At 37.5% G+C, this 18,110-nt stretch overlaps 1 protein-coding gene across 1 annotated transcript; it reads left to right on the forward strand.

Moving 5' to 3' along the window:
* Positions 1–459: 459 nt before the first annotated feature.
* Positions 460–16,532, forward strand: LOC144356524 (galactosylceramide sulfotransferase-like). Its single transcript, XM_078011223.2, has 2 exons — positions 460–849; positions 13,232–16,532. Exons 1-2 carry the CDS (start codon positions 795–797, stop codon positions 14,635–14,637), a joined length of 1,461 nt encoding a protein of 486 aa, XP_077867349.1. The 5' UTR covers positions 460–794; the 3' UTR covers positions 14,638–16,532.
* The last annotated feature ends 1,578 nt before the right edge of the window (positions 16,533–18,110 follow it).

Raw genomic sequence — 18,110 nt, forward strand, 5'->3', positions numbered from 1 at the left:
GATGACATACGCGAAACCCCTGTGTGCGTCTGACTTTTCACATTGTATTGAAATGATCGTAATCATAACTGTTGACAGATTGTCCTGAAATTGTATTTATGTCTACAGACAACGCAGCAGCTGCAGTCTCCAAGACGCGATCATGATAGCCAAGGACGGTAATAATGCGGAAAAATATTGATCCGAGAATGAATTAAACCGGCGACAACAAATTTAATCCGGTATATGGTAAGCGACATCCATGTAAATGGAGACTCACACGTGGTGTTGTGATATTGACATGCATATGCTATGCTAGATCTTGTGATATTAAATTATATACACTCCATTGAACACGACAATGAGTTAAATCACGTCTTTGGCAACGCGTTTTTTAACGAGTTAGGGAGTTCTGCCGTCATGTGATCCCCAAGTGGTAGGTAAACGCCATTCGCCAGAAGAGATCATTCTCGTGATGGTCTGATAGTGTACTTGATCGCAATACCAAACGCAACAGAACCACGCCAGTGTACCCACAAAGAGGATGTTTTTTTATAATTTCGTTACCATCAGACGTCTAAAAATATCTACCGATGATTCTACAGCCTGAGTAGCTTTAAGTTGAACACCGCACGACCGCGGCGTCGCCTAGCAACGAAGTATATGTGACATTTGTGATATTTTAATACGCCACTGCTCTTTTGACATCTACACGCATCGTGCATGGAGGTAAATGAAAGCTGAACGACATGGGCGCGTATTGGCAGTGACCGGCATTAATGGCTGTACTGGTACAGTTATAAGATGAACGAAAAATGACTGGTACACATATCTCAGGTCAGCGCCTCGCATCTGGTAAATCAAACCACGGTAGGTGCTGTTGTTGTTTATTACAATGTACAGTACGGAAAGATGTGGAAAACAGATATATTCTGTTCTTTGTGTACACAACATGGTCTGCTTAGAGATTGTTGTAATGGACCATTTTGTCAAATAGTTTGAACGCTTGACATAATCACACGTTAGTTGTTTCGTATATTGAATATTTAATATCTACAGTGAATTCCGAAGCCAGACCGAGCATTCCAAGTGGATTAGAGCGAGTCTCACCGAAACATTTACATCAATTGTAGGTCAATATAGTTCACCCAAGCGTCTCAAAAATGACAGATAAAAATGTTGCACGCGAATGAAATAAAAACAAACATGGTATTAAACAACTCATTTTAATATTTAAAACGCCTGATTAAGGATGCCGGGGTATCTCCAAGTCGATTATGTGATATTAGATTGGTATCATATCATGGCCCATATTATAATGGTTTTCTTTTATCGTGGATATCAACCCTAAATCAAAGCGTCGTTGTTTTTTACCAGCTACCATGACGACATACGTCACATGGTCGATTGTTTTTTTATTGTTTCGAAAATGTGTCCATCTGTCGATTTATGTACGAATTGATGCTACCATTACTCTTAAAAAAGCAAAAAACATAAAGATACAGGAAAGAACGTGATTTACATTGTAAATAGTATTTATTGATATTCCACAAAACGCATGAATTAAGAATATCAACTTATTATTTTTGTTGGCAACTAATTACTAGTATCCACCATTATATGTGGGATTATGTGTGCATTTATTCTTGGCGTGTACCTATAATAGCAAGCGTTATTTCTATGTCCTTGACCTGACATGCTGGCACGCCTCGACCTTGGTGCAATTTTGAGCTACAACCGCATCAGTTATTATATGGACGATATTTCAACGAACGCGGCTTGCTGAGGCACTCTGATTAGTAGCGATAATGTCAAAACATCTCAGTTGACGTCAGTCATATTTGTTAAGCTTTTGTACGCGTGTGACTGTAAATCCTTGGTAGTAATATAGAAAGTGGGGGAAACGTATTTCTATTCTCAACGATGAGATAACCGCGATATTCTAGTATTTTGAGATCTCCCATAATGCCCCCAGGCTTCCTGAAAACAGGAGTGGGTCCCCTGAATAAGGAACGCCCAACCCTTAACGATTGTTACTATAATCGAATACACTAGAGAAGTTCTAGTCAATATGGTGAGAACGTCGATCTATAATGCGAGCTATAGTAGTCGATATAGTGAAATTATGGGTCTATATACCACGCGTACTAATACAAGTCGATATGATGAGTACGTCGGTATACCACGAGTACTATTATTTGTTCGGTATGTAGGTGTCATTAGAAGTCAACGTAAACTGCGAAATTATATCTAATAGGCAAATATATTTCTATAGTTCTAAGACTATTCGTATTACTTGCAAAATTAATCCGCTTGAATAATCCATCTCGCTGTCTGGGTCGTCATAGTGATTTCGTCTTAACATGTTTATGTAACATGCATTTACGCATTTATTAACGATCGAAACCCTTTCGATGTGGAATCACGGTTACTAACCGTGGTGGAATATACATCATCTGTACTTTCCTTAAGTGATCTTTCGGGTGTTTATTTATCTACCCAGTAATAATTTTGTGTAAATAGAAAGCAGAAAAAAAGCATTTTTAAAATTCTTTAAACTAGCTGAACCTTCTCAGCTGGCTTAATTAGGTAGGTTAAGCCAACTTATTTAATAGAAACGTTGAGCGAATCTTATTGCAATGCATGGCAATCAATATCAGTTTTATACGATTTTGTATGCCTAATTATTTTTTCCTGGAGTTACAAAATAACAGTTAAATTAAAAAAACTACAATGTACAAAGAAATAGCGATAAGTAGCTCTATTTGACAGAATGACACACCACGTGACAGTCATCAAAGCATTACATGCTAACTGCCAATATTATACATATCAACCGACAAACTAGTGAATTTATTTTACAATAGAATTAGGAAAACACCTTAACTTTTCAAAATCTGTTGTTCGTAATTTTAAAATCTTGCAAGATCACATACCAAATATGAAAATATACCACGGTTTTCATGGTGGCACACACACACATTGGAAGCTCCCCTAGTCGGAACCTCAGCGGGATATATCTATTCAAGGGGAGATAAATAAAGACACCATCTTTAGTTGTTACCTGAAGTAATTTGTTTCGTCATTCGACTGGAACACGTTTCATTCAGACAGATAAACTTAACGTGGGTGTTGTTCAAATTTAACTGTGAACACAACATGCCTCTATTTGAGAATGGCGAGATTTACATGGTGGGAAATTTGTAAAAATGTATCCATGGTAACCATGTATCCATCTTGAAAAGCAATATGCACACTCTCTGTGAAAAAGATTCCTCCCCGATAAAAAATCAATAAATACAGACAATATTGCATGTTCTCTATTGACGTCATTCTATAATCACTTGCAATATCACGTTACTTGCATTGTCATATACAAGTAACCCTCAATGTTACGTTTATTTAACTTTTATTCAATCCACTGTGTCTATTGTCAAAATATATGTATATACTGTTTCGCTTTATAATGTTGCTCGTAGGCGTTTCTGCTGCATGCCACGCTCCGCCGTGATAACCTACTCTAATTATCAGTCCAAATTCGTTCCATCTCGAGTGAAACATTGTACGTAATTATAATTCTATTTTGCTTTTACTTGAAAGTAACAATGCCTCGTACGTAATTATAATTTCATTTTGCTTTTACTTGAAAGTAGCAATGCCTTGGGTCATGCAAAAACAAGAGGCAAAAGTGTACATGGTAGGCTACAGAAGATTTAATATAATTCCTCTGTGCCATTTTCATTACGCTTCTGCTCCCAGTGTTATTGCATGGAGGGCAGTACATGGTGGTATTTTTAAAAGACCTTTGTCAACACCAGACATTGTTACTAATACATTATTCATGTGTCGGCCTTATGTGATTGACTCAATAACGAACACACAGACACAACCCGTTCTTACATGCACAATAACTAAATCGTACTCTACAGTTTCGAGAGAGCGTTTCTAAATTGATACGTTATGCCGTAAAGAATGTTGACTAAATGTCTGCACCAAAACATAGGGACGTAGCCGTGGGCGAACACTTTGTGGTCTCCATCTAGGTTTTGTATTACACACTGCATATAATTCGATGTGTTTTACCCTCAAGTTGACAAAGATTGTCACTGTAATTCTCGTGGCAATTCCATATATGGGCCTCCGTCATGAGAGGAATATAACACCCATCTGTAATCCCCGTTTCCAACAACAGCGTAGTGTACCTCGAGGAGATGATTACCCTTTATATAGAGTCATTATATGGCTTCTCTGGCTACTTCCACGCACCGATTGACGAGATCGCCATGAATTGCCGCTAGCAACATGAATACGGTCACCGGGACTTTCGTTTGTAACTGACAGAAAGGCACATGTTTCCCAGGCAAAGCGGAAAAAATCAATAAAAAAGAAAAACAGTGTCTTAAACAGCTTCAATTGAATTGCGATAAGTGGCGGCAAACTATAGTATAGGCATTTATTTAAATTAAATACAACAGTCCGCTCCTTTATCATTCACATACTCATATAGTTGTCAGAAAGAACACGGAATAATATGACACTTGAATATGAACAAAATAATGATTTATCTGGTATTATATTGCTTGAGGAAGTCGGAATCAGGGCGAATCCTTGACCCTATCATCACATTATTAGGTGAGAGTGTTGAGGCGAATAAGAATGAAATTCAGGCGCTACGTGACAACAGCTCACCTTTATGCGTGATTATATTTTGATCGGAAGTATTCCTAGCTGGCAGGAAACATAGCAATTTGATTCTGGATTTGCTATCAAATGTAGTGATTGGTTTCCAAACGTGTCCAACAGCTACATCAGCTACCTAAAATAATCAATCGTCCATTACTATATTTTAGCAAAATATTGATTATGCTTTATTAGCTCCGTTGTCGACTTTGTCGAGCGGAGCTTATCATATGATGGATTGTCTGCCGTTGTCGTCCGTCGGCGTCCGTCGTCCGTGTCAATGTTTTACTTTTTCGACCTCTTCTTGAAAAACCTTTTTGTACCTTTTTGTAATTTTTGGTAAAAAGTGATATTATCGACTTCTTTTTTGAAAACCGCGTGTCTGATTGCTTTGATACTATACATATAGGTGCCTCATTTCGTGATTGTATCTCCAATTCTCTAATTTTGATGAATATTTTTGTCATTTTTGATAAAAAGTGACATTTTCGATTGCTTTGATACTATATCTATTGTTCATTTTCTAATTGACAAGCTTCAGTTCTTTAATTGAAATGTGCATTGCTAACAGCGGAGCTATCACAACCGAGAGGCTTCTTGTTTTAGTATGAATTCGTTGCGTCATCAGTGAGGCCGCGAGTCTCAATTTGTCTCTCAATTACCACGAGATGTTTTCGAGAAATTGAGAATTAGGTTTTGCATATTAACTATTTCGAAATTTTAGGCTCATCATAGTAATTAGTTATAACCGACCCTACAAATTAATTGTTGTTCCTGAAGGCAATGTCCAGCAATATAATATCATAAACAAATAAATAAGTCATTCAACCAAATAACACAGCGCTTTATACAATACGGGCAAGGTGATATATTAATGGATAAGAAGCAGGTATAAATATCACATAAATCAGCAATTTACTCCAAAAGGCAATGCAAAATGTGAAATTCTTTGAGTCTCTGTCTGTCCCCAGTCATGGCGTTAAAATCAAACAAATACGCATTTTAATAGTAACAGAAAACTCAAATTATTTTTTCAAATACACTTAAACTTAAACATTCTGCATTGAAATACTTATTATATATTAATCAGAATGAATGAATGTATGTAATTTGCATTATGTGTGTTATAAATTATAGACGTTTATGTGAATAGGTCGATGGAAAGCATTTTTAACGTTGGATAGCAACTTGTCATTTTTGAGTTAACGCCATGTTCGGTGATGAATAATGGTTCGGTAATGATTGTATGTAAAGCCTTATAAAATATAAAAACTTTTATATCTTTTAAGTTTTATTAACTTTAATGCACAATGTATTGCAATCTACCGACTGTTGGATAGTGTCCTACACAAGTGCACACTTGCAGCTACTTATTGATATGCAGTCATGGAACCATACACAGACAAAATCAACAATTCGCGACTGGCTTAGAAAAACCGCTTCGCGTGGCTGAGTTGCATGAGCAATTAGAAGGCTGGATTTGTTTGCAACGACTTCCGGTTACTAGGTCAATAATGTTGGTTCTGACGACAAATCTAAGGGTGATCTAACAGGAGACCGAGGAACAATGTAAATTCTGCCCTATTCGGCCAATTGGGTGCTATCAGTGTTATATCTCTTTCTGGAGCTTTTGCGTATCATCATAACGCCTCTAAATGACAGAGCGTCTGCTAATGTGTTTAGTTAACCCTTCAAGTGTTCGACCATTAATGTAAATTGATTGGCCTAGCACCACTGAAGTATTTTCAACATTAGATTGCTAAGCGTTATTTCCTCCCATTATTGAGGTGTTGTTATGTTGTTGTAATGCTGTTTAAAAAGTGCTGGAACACTAATTGTGGCATTTGAACCTCTGGGCTCTCGTATCAATACACCTACACACTGTCCTCGGCACATCCGTGATGATGTAATCGTCAGTCTGGATGGACTTGTTGGGTCTATATCGGTATACCACAGCCCTGCAATGAAGAGCATCCTAAAAATTCTTCTTCAGTAAAACTGTTATGTTAAATAAAAAAAAAGAAGTTTGCATCTACAACGAGCTAGTGTGTCCGGTAATGCTCTCCGAACTGGTCTCAGATGTATGCAAAGAGCCATGCGGAACTAGCTTTCTCAGAGATAATAACACTCATACAATTTCCATTATCTAATTGAAAGGAGTACTCCATTTCAATTGAAATTTCTGTGCAATGCTCTGAACACGGTTCGATTAATCCTTCTACTGTATGTGTCCCATTCCCATGTGAATCTTTGGTCAATGCAGTCACTACTACATGTAATACTTTAATGAAAACTATTGGTGCAGTAGTCGAGATAGAAACAAACATGTACTAGAACTACTTAGATGATGAAGAATGTATTGGTATGTGTAGATAAACATTCTGTAAATCTAAGGATTCTAAATGATCCAATGGATAAGCGATAATGTCTATCAGTATTGCCATTCTGAAATAGTCATTTTCTAAGTATAGATTTAGATTGATTGGGAATCATGCAATGTCCTCTGTTTTCCCTTTGCTATTGGAAATTCGGCACTGTATTGTTCTGCCCCCTTTTTGGTATTTTGTGTCACAACTTCATCTAATATTACCGCACAATCAATAATGAATGATCCGTTGCCTGTTCTGTTAACCTGGGTTAAGAATATATACCTCTTATTCATTTTGGATGATGAAAGAACAAATCCATCCGAAATTAGAATACCAACTGTGGAATATAGTTACATATTCTTTGAGTGATTTAGACGTGCTGCTGTGGACATTTGGGAAATAGTCTGCTTGTTATCACGCTTTCCAACTCGCTTTCCAACTCTGTTGTCTATAAGGTCAATTGCTGCTTGTTGCCATTTTGAGAGCATACCAATTGGGATTATGTGAGTTCAAGTAGGTGAACATGCACTCTCAGTGATATTTCTAGAATTGATTGTAGTAAATTTGTGTTTACCAAATTGAGTTGCCGGATGAGTATAATTGCTCCCCAAGGTGACCAAGAAACATAGCTCTGATTATGTAACTGATTTAGATTGGGCAATGTTGTCCTGCTGCTGTTATTAGATGGTTGCTAGAAATAGGAAATCTGTCCAAATTATGCACCATTTATGACCAAATCAGAAAATATACGCACTATTTCTTCGCATGTCAAAATACATATCCTGGCTAAACATTGGCGTCAAGGTTAGAACCAGATCCTGGCAATGATTATAAAAGGACCCAGAACACTTTGGGTGGTCTTTGCTGACATCAGAATCAGTGTCACATGTATTATCAAAGATGACATTCTCTTTGATCCAAAGCTCGCAAATTTTACAATCGAACTCACCAATACAACACGATGACCGTGGTGTTATCAATCATATGGTCTTGGTTTGATGGCGACATTTCAAAATTGGCCTCCCCCATAATATCTGTTCAGCGTATCCGAACTATTATACACAGCCATGAACATCATGGAAAGGTAGTCCACCTAAATCTGAGGTTAGGTCATACAGATTTAACTGTCGAACCTCGGGAAACTGGCTTCCTTCAAATGTCAACACACTGGGAATGGCGGTAAAATTTTGAAATTATAATAATAATTAAATCCAAACGCCCTCATGCGTTCGGGATTGGAGATGTGGTGAAGGGGTCCACTGCTCCTAAAGTACTCTCATTACTATTTTTAGCGCTGGTAAATCCAACATATGAAATATTTATTGTGTATAAACTGTCTGTAGTTTGCGAAACCATGTGCATTAAGTGTAGACTAAAACATTATGGACAGCATGCAGTGTAGGTTATTGTCTCTGTCGATCAATTTTCTTTTTAATAATCGTAACTGTAGAAAATCACGCGTGACAATAATCTTGATTAATTTATAAATCTCAGGTGAAGTCGTACGCAGGCGTCACCTACGAAACTCAATATGTATGGAGACTGTAGACAAATTGTACACATCAATTTTTCTCTCAACTAAGACTTAAGCTAGATTTGTTCAGGACTATATTGTTGTATTGTGTTGCTTTATGTATTAGACGTGTACCCCGAGTTTATAATGGTATCCCCTTGACATTGATTGATTCATCTTTTTCCCGAGAACGTTGATGAAGTGAGCGAAAACGGTAGAATATATTACAATTCATAATGAATTGTTTCCATGGAAATTGCATATGCTACTGCAAATTCTTCAATTCCGAATGAAGCAATTCCCTGCAAAGAATAGTTCCCAAGGAAATTGATACCCATTGTATATGTTTGTAATCGAGACCGCCACGGGATGTAAAAAAGCGTGTGCCGTGTGTTTAGTATTGTGTCGTGTGTCACTGTCTTATTACGTATATTATCCTGCAATCTTCCACAGAGATGCGACACAATATGCTGGTTAATACGTCAAATCAGCCCAATTTAGTGCTCTGTGTTTATTCGAAGATTCTTCACAGTGTCATTCAAGCACAAAGCACGTATTCAAAATCATCAGCGGTGAATGATGTTTGTATAACCTTCGTCGCTAGAGAAAACTGCATCAAAAACGACCTGGTGTTCCCATGGCAACTGTATTGATATTCATACTATCCACTGCTTCTTTTTTTTTTAAATTCAGGAATATCATTAAATAACTCGTTTACTAATTGTCCTGGGTCACCCGGCATGACTTACTAATTATTATTAGATTTTTTAAAAACGAAATCGTCTGCTAATGAGTCTACTAGGTATGAGTAATACGGGTATAGGGTAACAAGATTGTCTTGCCGACTACGCTTCCCTGGTTGTAGTAATTACTGAGCAAACAGTGGAACATTTTTTTACGGTGCAAGGACGGTGAAGAATGTAGTCACGGCGACGCAGATGTTACTCGTATTAATCATTTCGCGTTAGGAGTTTCCATACAGAATTTGACAGTCGGCGGTAGCCATCTATTTATAGTGAACGATTTGGGAACGCAGACTGGAAGTTCGATTACGTGACCCAATGATTCATGCAGAAGCAGTCATTGATTCAACTCAATTTACGCAATTGCTTTCAGTGACGGCGGCACGGGGGGGGGGGCAATCAACCTGAAACCCAATTTGCCCCCTCAAAATGCAGGAAATAGCGTTTCAGAGGGTCTAGATTTCAAAATTTTGCCCCATGCAAAATTTCGTGCCACCGCCTCTGGCTTTCTCGTCAAAATGTCTCCTCATTGCTCATGGTGACGTTCAGTGGGGACAGTTTAAAATGATATCTCACTTTACGAAGACAAAGAAAATAAATAATTAAAATGAGATAACTCGGAAAGTTTTTGGTATCATTTTTTAGATGTGTGGATGGGCTCAGACCTCCACATGTATAGTGTGACAGATTCCATCCTTATATTTCTTAAACCATGTGAATCCCCGGGAACGAATCTTTGGTTCTGTCAGATTGTAAATTTCTATCTCACGCTGACAAACTAACATGTTACACTACGTATACTGTCCGCCGTGGCCCCCGTGGAGTAAAGAAAACGTAGACTGTGCTCAGTCCCCAGCGGACTTGTCTGTGTGTCGCCGCGATCTCCAAGAGAACGCTGCGTATGTGTCATATGTAGACATAATTTACATTTCTAGCTCTTTTCTTCGTCATTCTGGTATATGCTAATTAGGTCAAAAATAATCATATCATATGAATCCGTTAATTTCCCCTCGCTTGGGCTTCCTCGGGAGGAATATGATGTTGCTGTTTGACGGTATGTACAATGATTTTAAAGATGCGCCTCAAAATACCAGAAATACAGTAGGAAAAAGAAGGATTTACTACAAGGACATTGAGGGAATCAGTCAGGTCAGGAATTAGCATGGTGTGTACTAGTACACAACTCAAAATAGTGGGTAATGCTTCTCGATAGGAGACATCAATCTATCATACAAGACAATATATTATACATAACGACCAGCTTCATACATATCCATTGTTTAATATATTAATAAAAACGCAATATGGACAAGGTTGTTATACGCCAAATTTTGATTTAGGGTAAACTAAACAAGTTGTGTTGTAAACAACATAGTATTCGTTTGACAAAAAGTGACATACACAAATACCCATGCATTCGAATTTATAATCATAAAATCGTTTATCGCCACAGCCTGGTACCGAGTTTAATCAGCCGACAGTTTTAAAAAGTCGGCCTGAAACTGTAATGTCTACTGACAGTCGGTTGAACTGATGTTATGGTATGTTGAACAATATTACTCATGTTCGATCTATGACAAGTGGTTCTCTGCTCTGAAAATTGGAGTGTTTCCGCGAATAAATGTGAACACAACATAAAATTAGCCACATTATGCAGTATAGGAAGTATTTGTATGAAATTAAATGACATAATTGAGTGATTACATAAATGTATTATTATTGCTATCCATGCTGAAAACAAATTCACTTTCAACACAGCTTGTGTAGGTTATCTAACGTGGCGTCGTGGGTCATACACCGGGTCAATATTTTACATTCCCTACGACATGTTTGGCGTTTTAAAGGGCGGGAAATGTGGGTCTCATATAAACAAAGATGGAGACTTTGACCAACGAGTACAAACTGAGACGTCACCAAGGTTTGGAAGGTATCGAAGGAGTCACCGGAGATAATAATTAGTGCAAGTCGCGCCCAGGTCAAAACTCGTACTCGTGATTTCATTAGGAAACACATTGGATTGTGGGAAAACCATCGTTTATCAACACAATTAATAGCACACACGCGCGGCGCGATGACCACCGCCCTTTAACGATTGTTTAGAGTAAGCGTCATCGCCTAGATTGAACTGGCCTGCAATGTAGTCATCCATCATGTCAAAAATGGCGATAAATTCAAGAAAACGAACAGGTCAGCTCATAGCACTGCTATGATGGAATCTAGTTAACAGTACGCATTTTGTAGTCACGTATGCAGTGTTGTCAATGTTTCTAAGCCATTATATGACCATATTTTGTCAAGCAAGTCAAAGCAAAAACAACACGTTTCAAATTAATCAATATATTTCAAAATCGTAATCCATCCGACATATACGTATTGTTTATCCGCATGTTTTAGTTCGGCAATTTAATCCGAGTAGTATTCATTATCCGAAGCGATCGGTGTGATATGCGTAACATAGCTAATTGATGACATATTAACCGCACAGTTGACGTCACCATTGACGTCATATGCGGAGTATAAGTAACTGCAAGGGAATACTATACTATGAATACGTTACATCCGTGAATATCCAGTGAAAACAGTAACAGTGTTGTAAATGAGTATGATGACAACAACTTGCTGAGATGCTTCCAGGAACACTCGGAAAGCTACCATATGTTTGTATTTTCAATATAATTTCATTTGAACAAAAACACTTAAATTCTCTCGTGTCTTTTATATAAACCATTATCCTATCTCAACAATCATTCTACAGTTGTTGAAAGTTCTGTTGGTGGTCTTACTCAATAACTCAACATATGTTGACTTAAACAACTTAATGCAAGCTATATCAATGTGATGCGAACTGCATTTCCATGTGATGCGAACTACATAGCAATGTGATGCGAACTGCATATCACTATATTTACAGTCACAGAACAAATCCTGATCGTGTATTGCGGAGTTAGTCAGCATACACACACAGCGAGTTCTACTACTCGAAGATGAAGAAGTTTTGTCAATTTCACTTTTCTGGTAGAAATATATTACCTCAGAACATACTGTTACGAGTGCCCGCTATCGCATATATTTATGTTCGTGCAGATAAACTAGCCAATCAAAAATAGCATGGAATGAACATCCATGTCCCGAGAATATTACATGCTCAATAATTAGAAAATAGGGAATATTTGTAAAAAAAATAATTAAAAATGTATGTGGATTACCTCAAGATCACAAGCTTCCAAGTCTCAATGATATTTGATATTTATGCGTGGTTTTGAAATATTTGTCGAATGGTAAATAGGTTAATATATGCAGCTTAGACCAGGAATTATCCCAGAGAATTCATGTGCAAAGTGTCATAGAAATCTGATGATTGGTTTTTGAAATATCAGATTTCTATTTGAATTAGTTAATTAATATGCATGAATCTCAACTCTGAACTTATGAGGTATGTGTATTTCCCCATAGCATCATTGAAATGTGATGAGTAGTACTGGAATTATCTGGAACAATCGAAAATTGCTAATTCATGCAAATTAGGCAATTAGTATGCACCGATTTTAAAGCGGGGGGGGGGTCGTCACCTGCGCACGCGCGGAAATTGAGTACCAAGCAACGATAACAACACACACTAAAAACGCAAAGGCTGATGGGTAGACGCTTGTTTGTAAACAATGACACGCTATGGCCATCTGACGCATGCGCAGGTGACGACTCCCCCGCTTTAACTCTAAACTATTTAGATCTGACTATTGACCCCGAGAGTCTACTTACCGAGACTCTTTGAAATAAGATGATTGATTTAGATAACTGAAAGTTGAACAATTCCACTGCAAGGCTAATTTCATCAAATATATTCAAAGATTACAATTAAATAAACGTTTCATCGTAATCAGTAAGTTGATAAAATGATGTGGAATCCTGCATTTTCAGTAATTATTTTGTCTGTATTAATTTCACAGATGACCGGAAAGGAAGTTATTCACTCTGCTGTTGTTTTTCGTTGACCAGAAAAAAGCTTGCATTTCTTCTGCTTTGTTCATTGACTGCTATGTACATGTTTGCAACAAGGACTCCTCAGCCAACACATTCTGATATCCTCACAGATAGCAGCAGCTTGAATACATGTACAGCAAACAAAATCGTTTACATAAAGACGCATAAAACAGCGAGTACTACGCTAGCATCCATAATTCAAAAATATGGTTACATTAACGACATGATCTTCGCCCAGCCACCAAGCGGACACATGTTCTCCGAGACGAAGTTGTTTAAACGGGAGATGGTTCAACCTGTCTCATCGGGCTACTTTAGTCTCATTACAAATCACGCGAGATATAACCGTCATGAGATGGAGGCTGTAGTTTCCAACGCCATTTACCTCACCGTTTTACGGGAGCCTTCCGCACAACTCGAATCAGCATTTGGATTTTATAAAATGGCCCAGCAGCTGAATATTCACCAATACCTCAATCCGTTTTCTCGATTTCTTGAAAACGCCAGAACATTTCTCGTTACCAGGCGAAATTTCCATCTATGGACGCAGATGCGAAATGGACAGATATTCGATCTTGGTTTGGATCATTATTATCACGATAACGAGACCGCTGTTGATGAAAAGATACGCCAACTTAGCATAGAGATAGATTTTGTATTGATCACGGAGTACTTCGATGAGTCATTGGTTGTTTTAAAACGCCTTTTGTGTCTGGACACGAAAGATATACTTTATTTATCTAACGGAATTCGCGAGAGAACGCTTCATTATAAAACGGATGCGACGATTACCCAGAAGGCGAGAGAGTGGAACGCAGCAGACGTCAAACTATACAACCATTTCAATGCAACATTATGGCGCAAAATTTCAGAATACGGGTCAGATTTTCATGAGGATTTAACTAATTTCAGGGATGAACTCCGAAAACTGACAAATGAGTGCATTGTTCCAAACAGGTACACGTCAATAACCAAGTTACGGGAGGACCGTCTCGTTTTGAGGCCGGGTGCATCGGCGATGTGTCGGCAACTATGGTATGGGGATGTAGAATATACAGATCTTATTCGTTCCAAGCAGAAACACCTCTACCCTTGGCTGCCTTTGTACAAAAAAACATCCCTGAGCACATCGCACCCACGTCATGGTGACAACGGTATTGTCTTAATGTGGGTTTGGTTGATAGTATTTGGCGGAGTAGCCTGGTGTGTCATTGCTTGTTGTGTGGCAGCGTATTGCGAGGACCGAGAAAACGATGAACATAGTTACTATGACGACGAAGAAGCAGATAAAGATGACGAGTTAAACACAGCGAGTGACACTGAACATGACCTATATTTACAACGTAAATACAAATATCTATCGGATAGATAACTTTAAGCTCAGGCAGACAACATTTTCTACTTAATAATTCAAGACGTTCACTTGTGTAACACTAGCCTACTTATGATAGGTATACACGTGAGTCACGTGTTCCCGTTACTTCCCAAAGTGTTGTCACACTCGATCCATATTGGTGAAGATAACATATATGAGAAGCAAATGTGTATTTCAAAAATGCGGTATCAGCATTCCAGATACTTATTTTTTCCTTTATAAACCGAGGATTTTAAAAATTCTCGCATTTAAAATACTATTAAATATATTTGTTATAGCCAGGTAAATTATAGAATGTATTTTTACAATTGTTGACAAATTATTGTTTTACACGTACATATTTTGAATTGTGTTTGTATATATTCTATAACATATGAGATTGCGGTAAATGGCCCGTTTTATAGTCACGCAAAAATGTATATTTCTGTTATCAGTTATGACCGTAGCCTCCGGTTGACAGTAATTAACTAACCACAGTAATCCACAAACCAAATTTTCAAAATGTACTCTCTCGGTACTCTCTCGTCAGGAGCAGTTAGACAAACGAAATGCCAGATAAGCAAAGATAAGTTCGACCTATGACCAGGGTCGTCCATGGATGTTTGCCTACCATCCGCAAAAACTTGTAACCTCTGAATGATTTTAACCCGATTTACACAAATTTAACTGTAAAACTGCAAAAGAAGTCCTATCTACAAGAGTCGAACGCCCTCTAGCGGTCGAATTTGGAAAATGTGGTTTAGGAATTATTCGCCCCAACTTCTTTACATTCATTTTCACTGACCAGCTAATTTATAATTTGAAAGATAATTCCAATGTTTTGCTGTTCTAAAACAGCTCAACTTTGTTATTGTGACACCTTGTGACTTTAATAATGATTTAATTATCTAGGTGAAAGGTCAATTCTTTTACATTCTTATATCTTGCGATCATTCTACCTGACTAAAATTTGATGAGCATTTGTTTTATTTTGTATATGCAAATTAGTCAGTCGCGTTTGTTTATACGTAATTCATCAGTGTCCATTTCACCCAAGACGTTGCGTTCTTTACCAAGTAACTGAAGCAAAAAAAAAAAAAAAAATTCTCATTTATATCAACAGTACTGTATTTTATTATTGTTACAGGAATTAGACACAATTTTAGTGACCGTTAAAACGAATAAAATCCACTTCAGAAAATCTCTTTCAGTTAGCCTAAGTGCAATTGACACATCGCAAGTGGCGTTATGTGTTTAACATTACAACAACATTGATTAAGAATCATTGAACAGCAAGTAATATCCTTATAATTCATAACACATTTTTGAATGATAATCAGGGTCCGTGTATCACGGTTTGTACAATGCCACCGCAGCTTATGTCGTGGTGAAGGCATTTTGCAGTCACGGCGCCACAGAGAAAGACATCAGTACAGGTTATTGTAGTAGATGTAGATAAGGAAACCCCAGGACTCGTGTTTATATATGGTATTATGACACTTTGTAGTTACATATATAGACATACTATGTATCGCTAGGTACGTCAATAACGGGACTCCGGAATTAATCAATCAATAGACTTGTTTGCCGAATTGTATATGATTGAGCTGAGAGAGTTGAATATGTCAAATGCATAGATCCCAACTTGAATTTAACGACTGTGGAATTGGTTGAATTTAAATCTCTGGAAGGCCGGAAATAACGTGGTCTTATGTTTCAAAGTAGCACGAACCAGACCGAGTATTCTCCTCGTATGAATGACACAGATAAGTTTATAATAGTCGAATTTATACTTAATAAATGCAATTCAACTTTCTTCTATATTAACTGTATCCAACAATACCATTGCGATTATACTTGCTACTATGATTACTGTATTAAAGAATTTAAATACGACCCAATTTTCACTATAACTACTGCATTGAATTACTCATTGGCAATTAGTCGTCGTTATGGATAATGCACGAATGCACAGTCCCTCTGTGACGAATGGTACAAGTAATTTCAATATCCGTTATTTTCTTACATCACACTAAAAGCAAATGATTAATAAATCACATTAATATAAAATAACTAACTATCCTCGGGGCGGAGCTACGTCACAAGACGTTCCACGTTGATAAGACGCGCACCACTGTACACGCATTTCTATGGGCTCTGTGCGCGCTGCTGTGGAACGCCGGTCGAGCCGGTGAAAATTCTAGAAAACAACATAAACTCAACTTTGAAGTAATCCTGAACAATCAAATTTATATATGATACACACGTAGGGCTAATCTTGTTACACTGTTCAGGGGACGGTCTCAATAACCATCCCTATTAAAGTACCGTTTTCTGCGAGTTTTCGGCCTTTGTTTTCACCGCGAGGGTTGCCAAGCGGTGAAAATGCCCGGATGTCCGCTCCTGAGGATAATGATCTATGCAATTACATTATAATTAAGTAAATGCATTAATAAATGACGATGTATTGGCCATGCCCTCTTTCACACATGAACTTGAGCTTCAGTTTATTCCTATTCACACATGATTTGATGTTGTTATCTGTTATCTATGTCAGTATTTTTAATGTTTCATGCAAATTGAACGTTGGGCATAAATAACAGCGCATGTTTAGCATTTTAACGAATGATTTGAGAAAGCGTCATTGCCTGGAATGTGTACGCAATGCTGTTATTCATTATGTCTGTAATAACGATGTATTCATGGATTAGTTTTACCTTGTCGATGAAATCTAGTTCACAGTACTCAGTCATGCCCAGTCGTGGCAATGTTTGCACACCGTTTTATAGCAGCACGTATTTTGAAATTAAATTGAACAATATATTTCTGAATCGATAACGTCATAGGAATAATCCCCAACCCATCTTATAACCGACATTTATTTATTTGCCTTTCCCCGCCTGTTTTATTACTACAATTCAGTATCCGAGGTTCTTAATTAATGACACGATTATATCGTACTTGGCGCTACTACTGACGTCACACTCGGAGTAAAAGTTAAACTGCAATGGGTTAAATAATCTGAGAGTATTGAATAATGGTACGTACGCGAGTGAAACAACTTGGTGAACCAGCCACGCTGTGGCTGGATTGGACAGATACTATCTCTGGTCGCATTCAGAAAGCTAACAGGTGTTTTCATATTCAATATACCGGTAATGTATTGATTTTTTTATGTGTGAAAAATATTATACTATACGAAGTAATGTTATGTGAAATCCATTTTGTTTTAAACTAAACTTGTTAGCATTTTCAATTTGTATTTGCTATTCAAAAACAATTAGCTTCTTTAATCATTTTACAGTTTTCTTTTGAAAAAACTCATAAAATACCAACCACGTACTACCTTAGTTCGATCGATTCGATCGAGTTGCAGTTATAATGATGTAATCATTGCACACACCAACGTACAAAAGTTTTTTTTTATCAGTAAAATCGGACGGTGACGCAAAGGTGACAGATTGACAGGTGTCGTTGCAGGAATCAGCAAA

Source organism: Saccoglossus kowalevskii, chromosome 4 (assembly GCF_978046115.1).
Source record: "Saccoglossus kowalevskii chromosome 4, keSacKowa6.1, whole genome shotgun sequence".
In the NCBI taxonomy this organism is placed as follows: Eukaryota; Metazoa; Hemichordata; class Enteropneusta; family Harrimaniidae; genus Saccoglossus; species Saccoglossus kowalevskii.

Bases quoted from the DNA above. Each gene is read 5' to 3' on its own strand.
- LOC144356524 (XM_078011223.2), top strand. From the start codon at position 795: ATGACTGGTACACATATCTCAGGTCAGCGCCTCGCATCTGGTAAATCA. The intron at 850-13,231 runs GTAGGTGCTGTT...TTAATTTCACAG, and splicing joins ATCTGGTAAATCAAACCACG to ATGACCGGAAAGGAAGTTAT.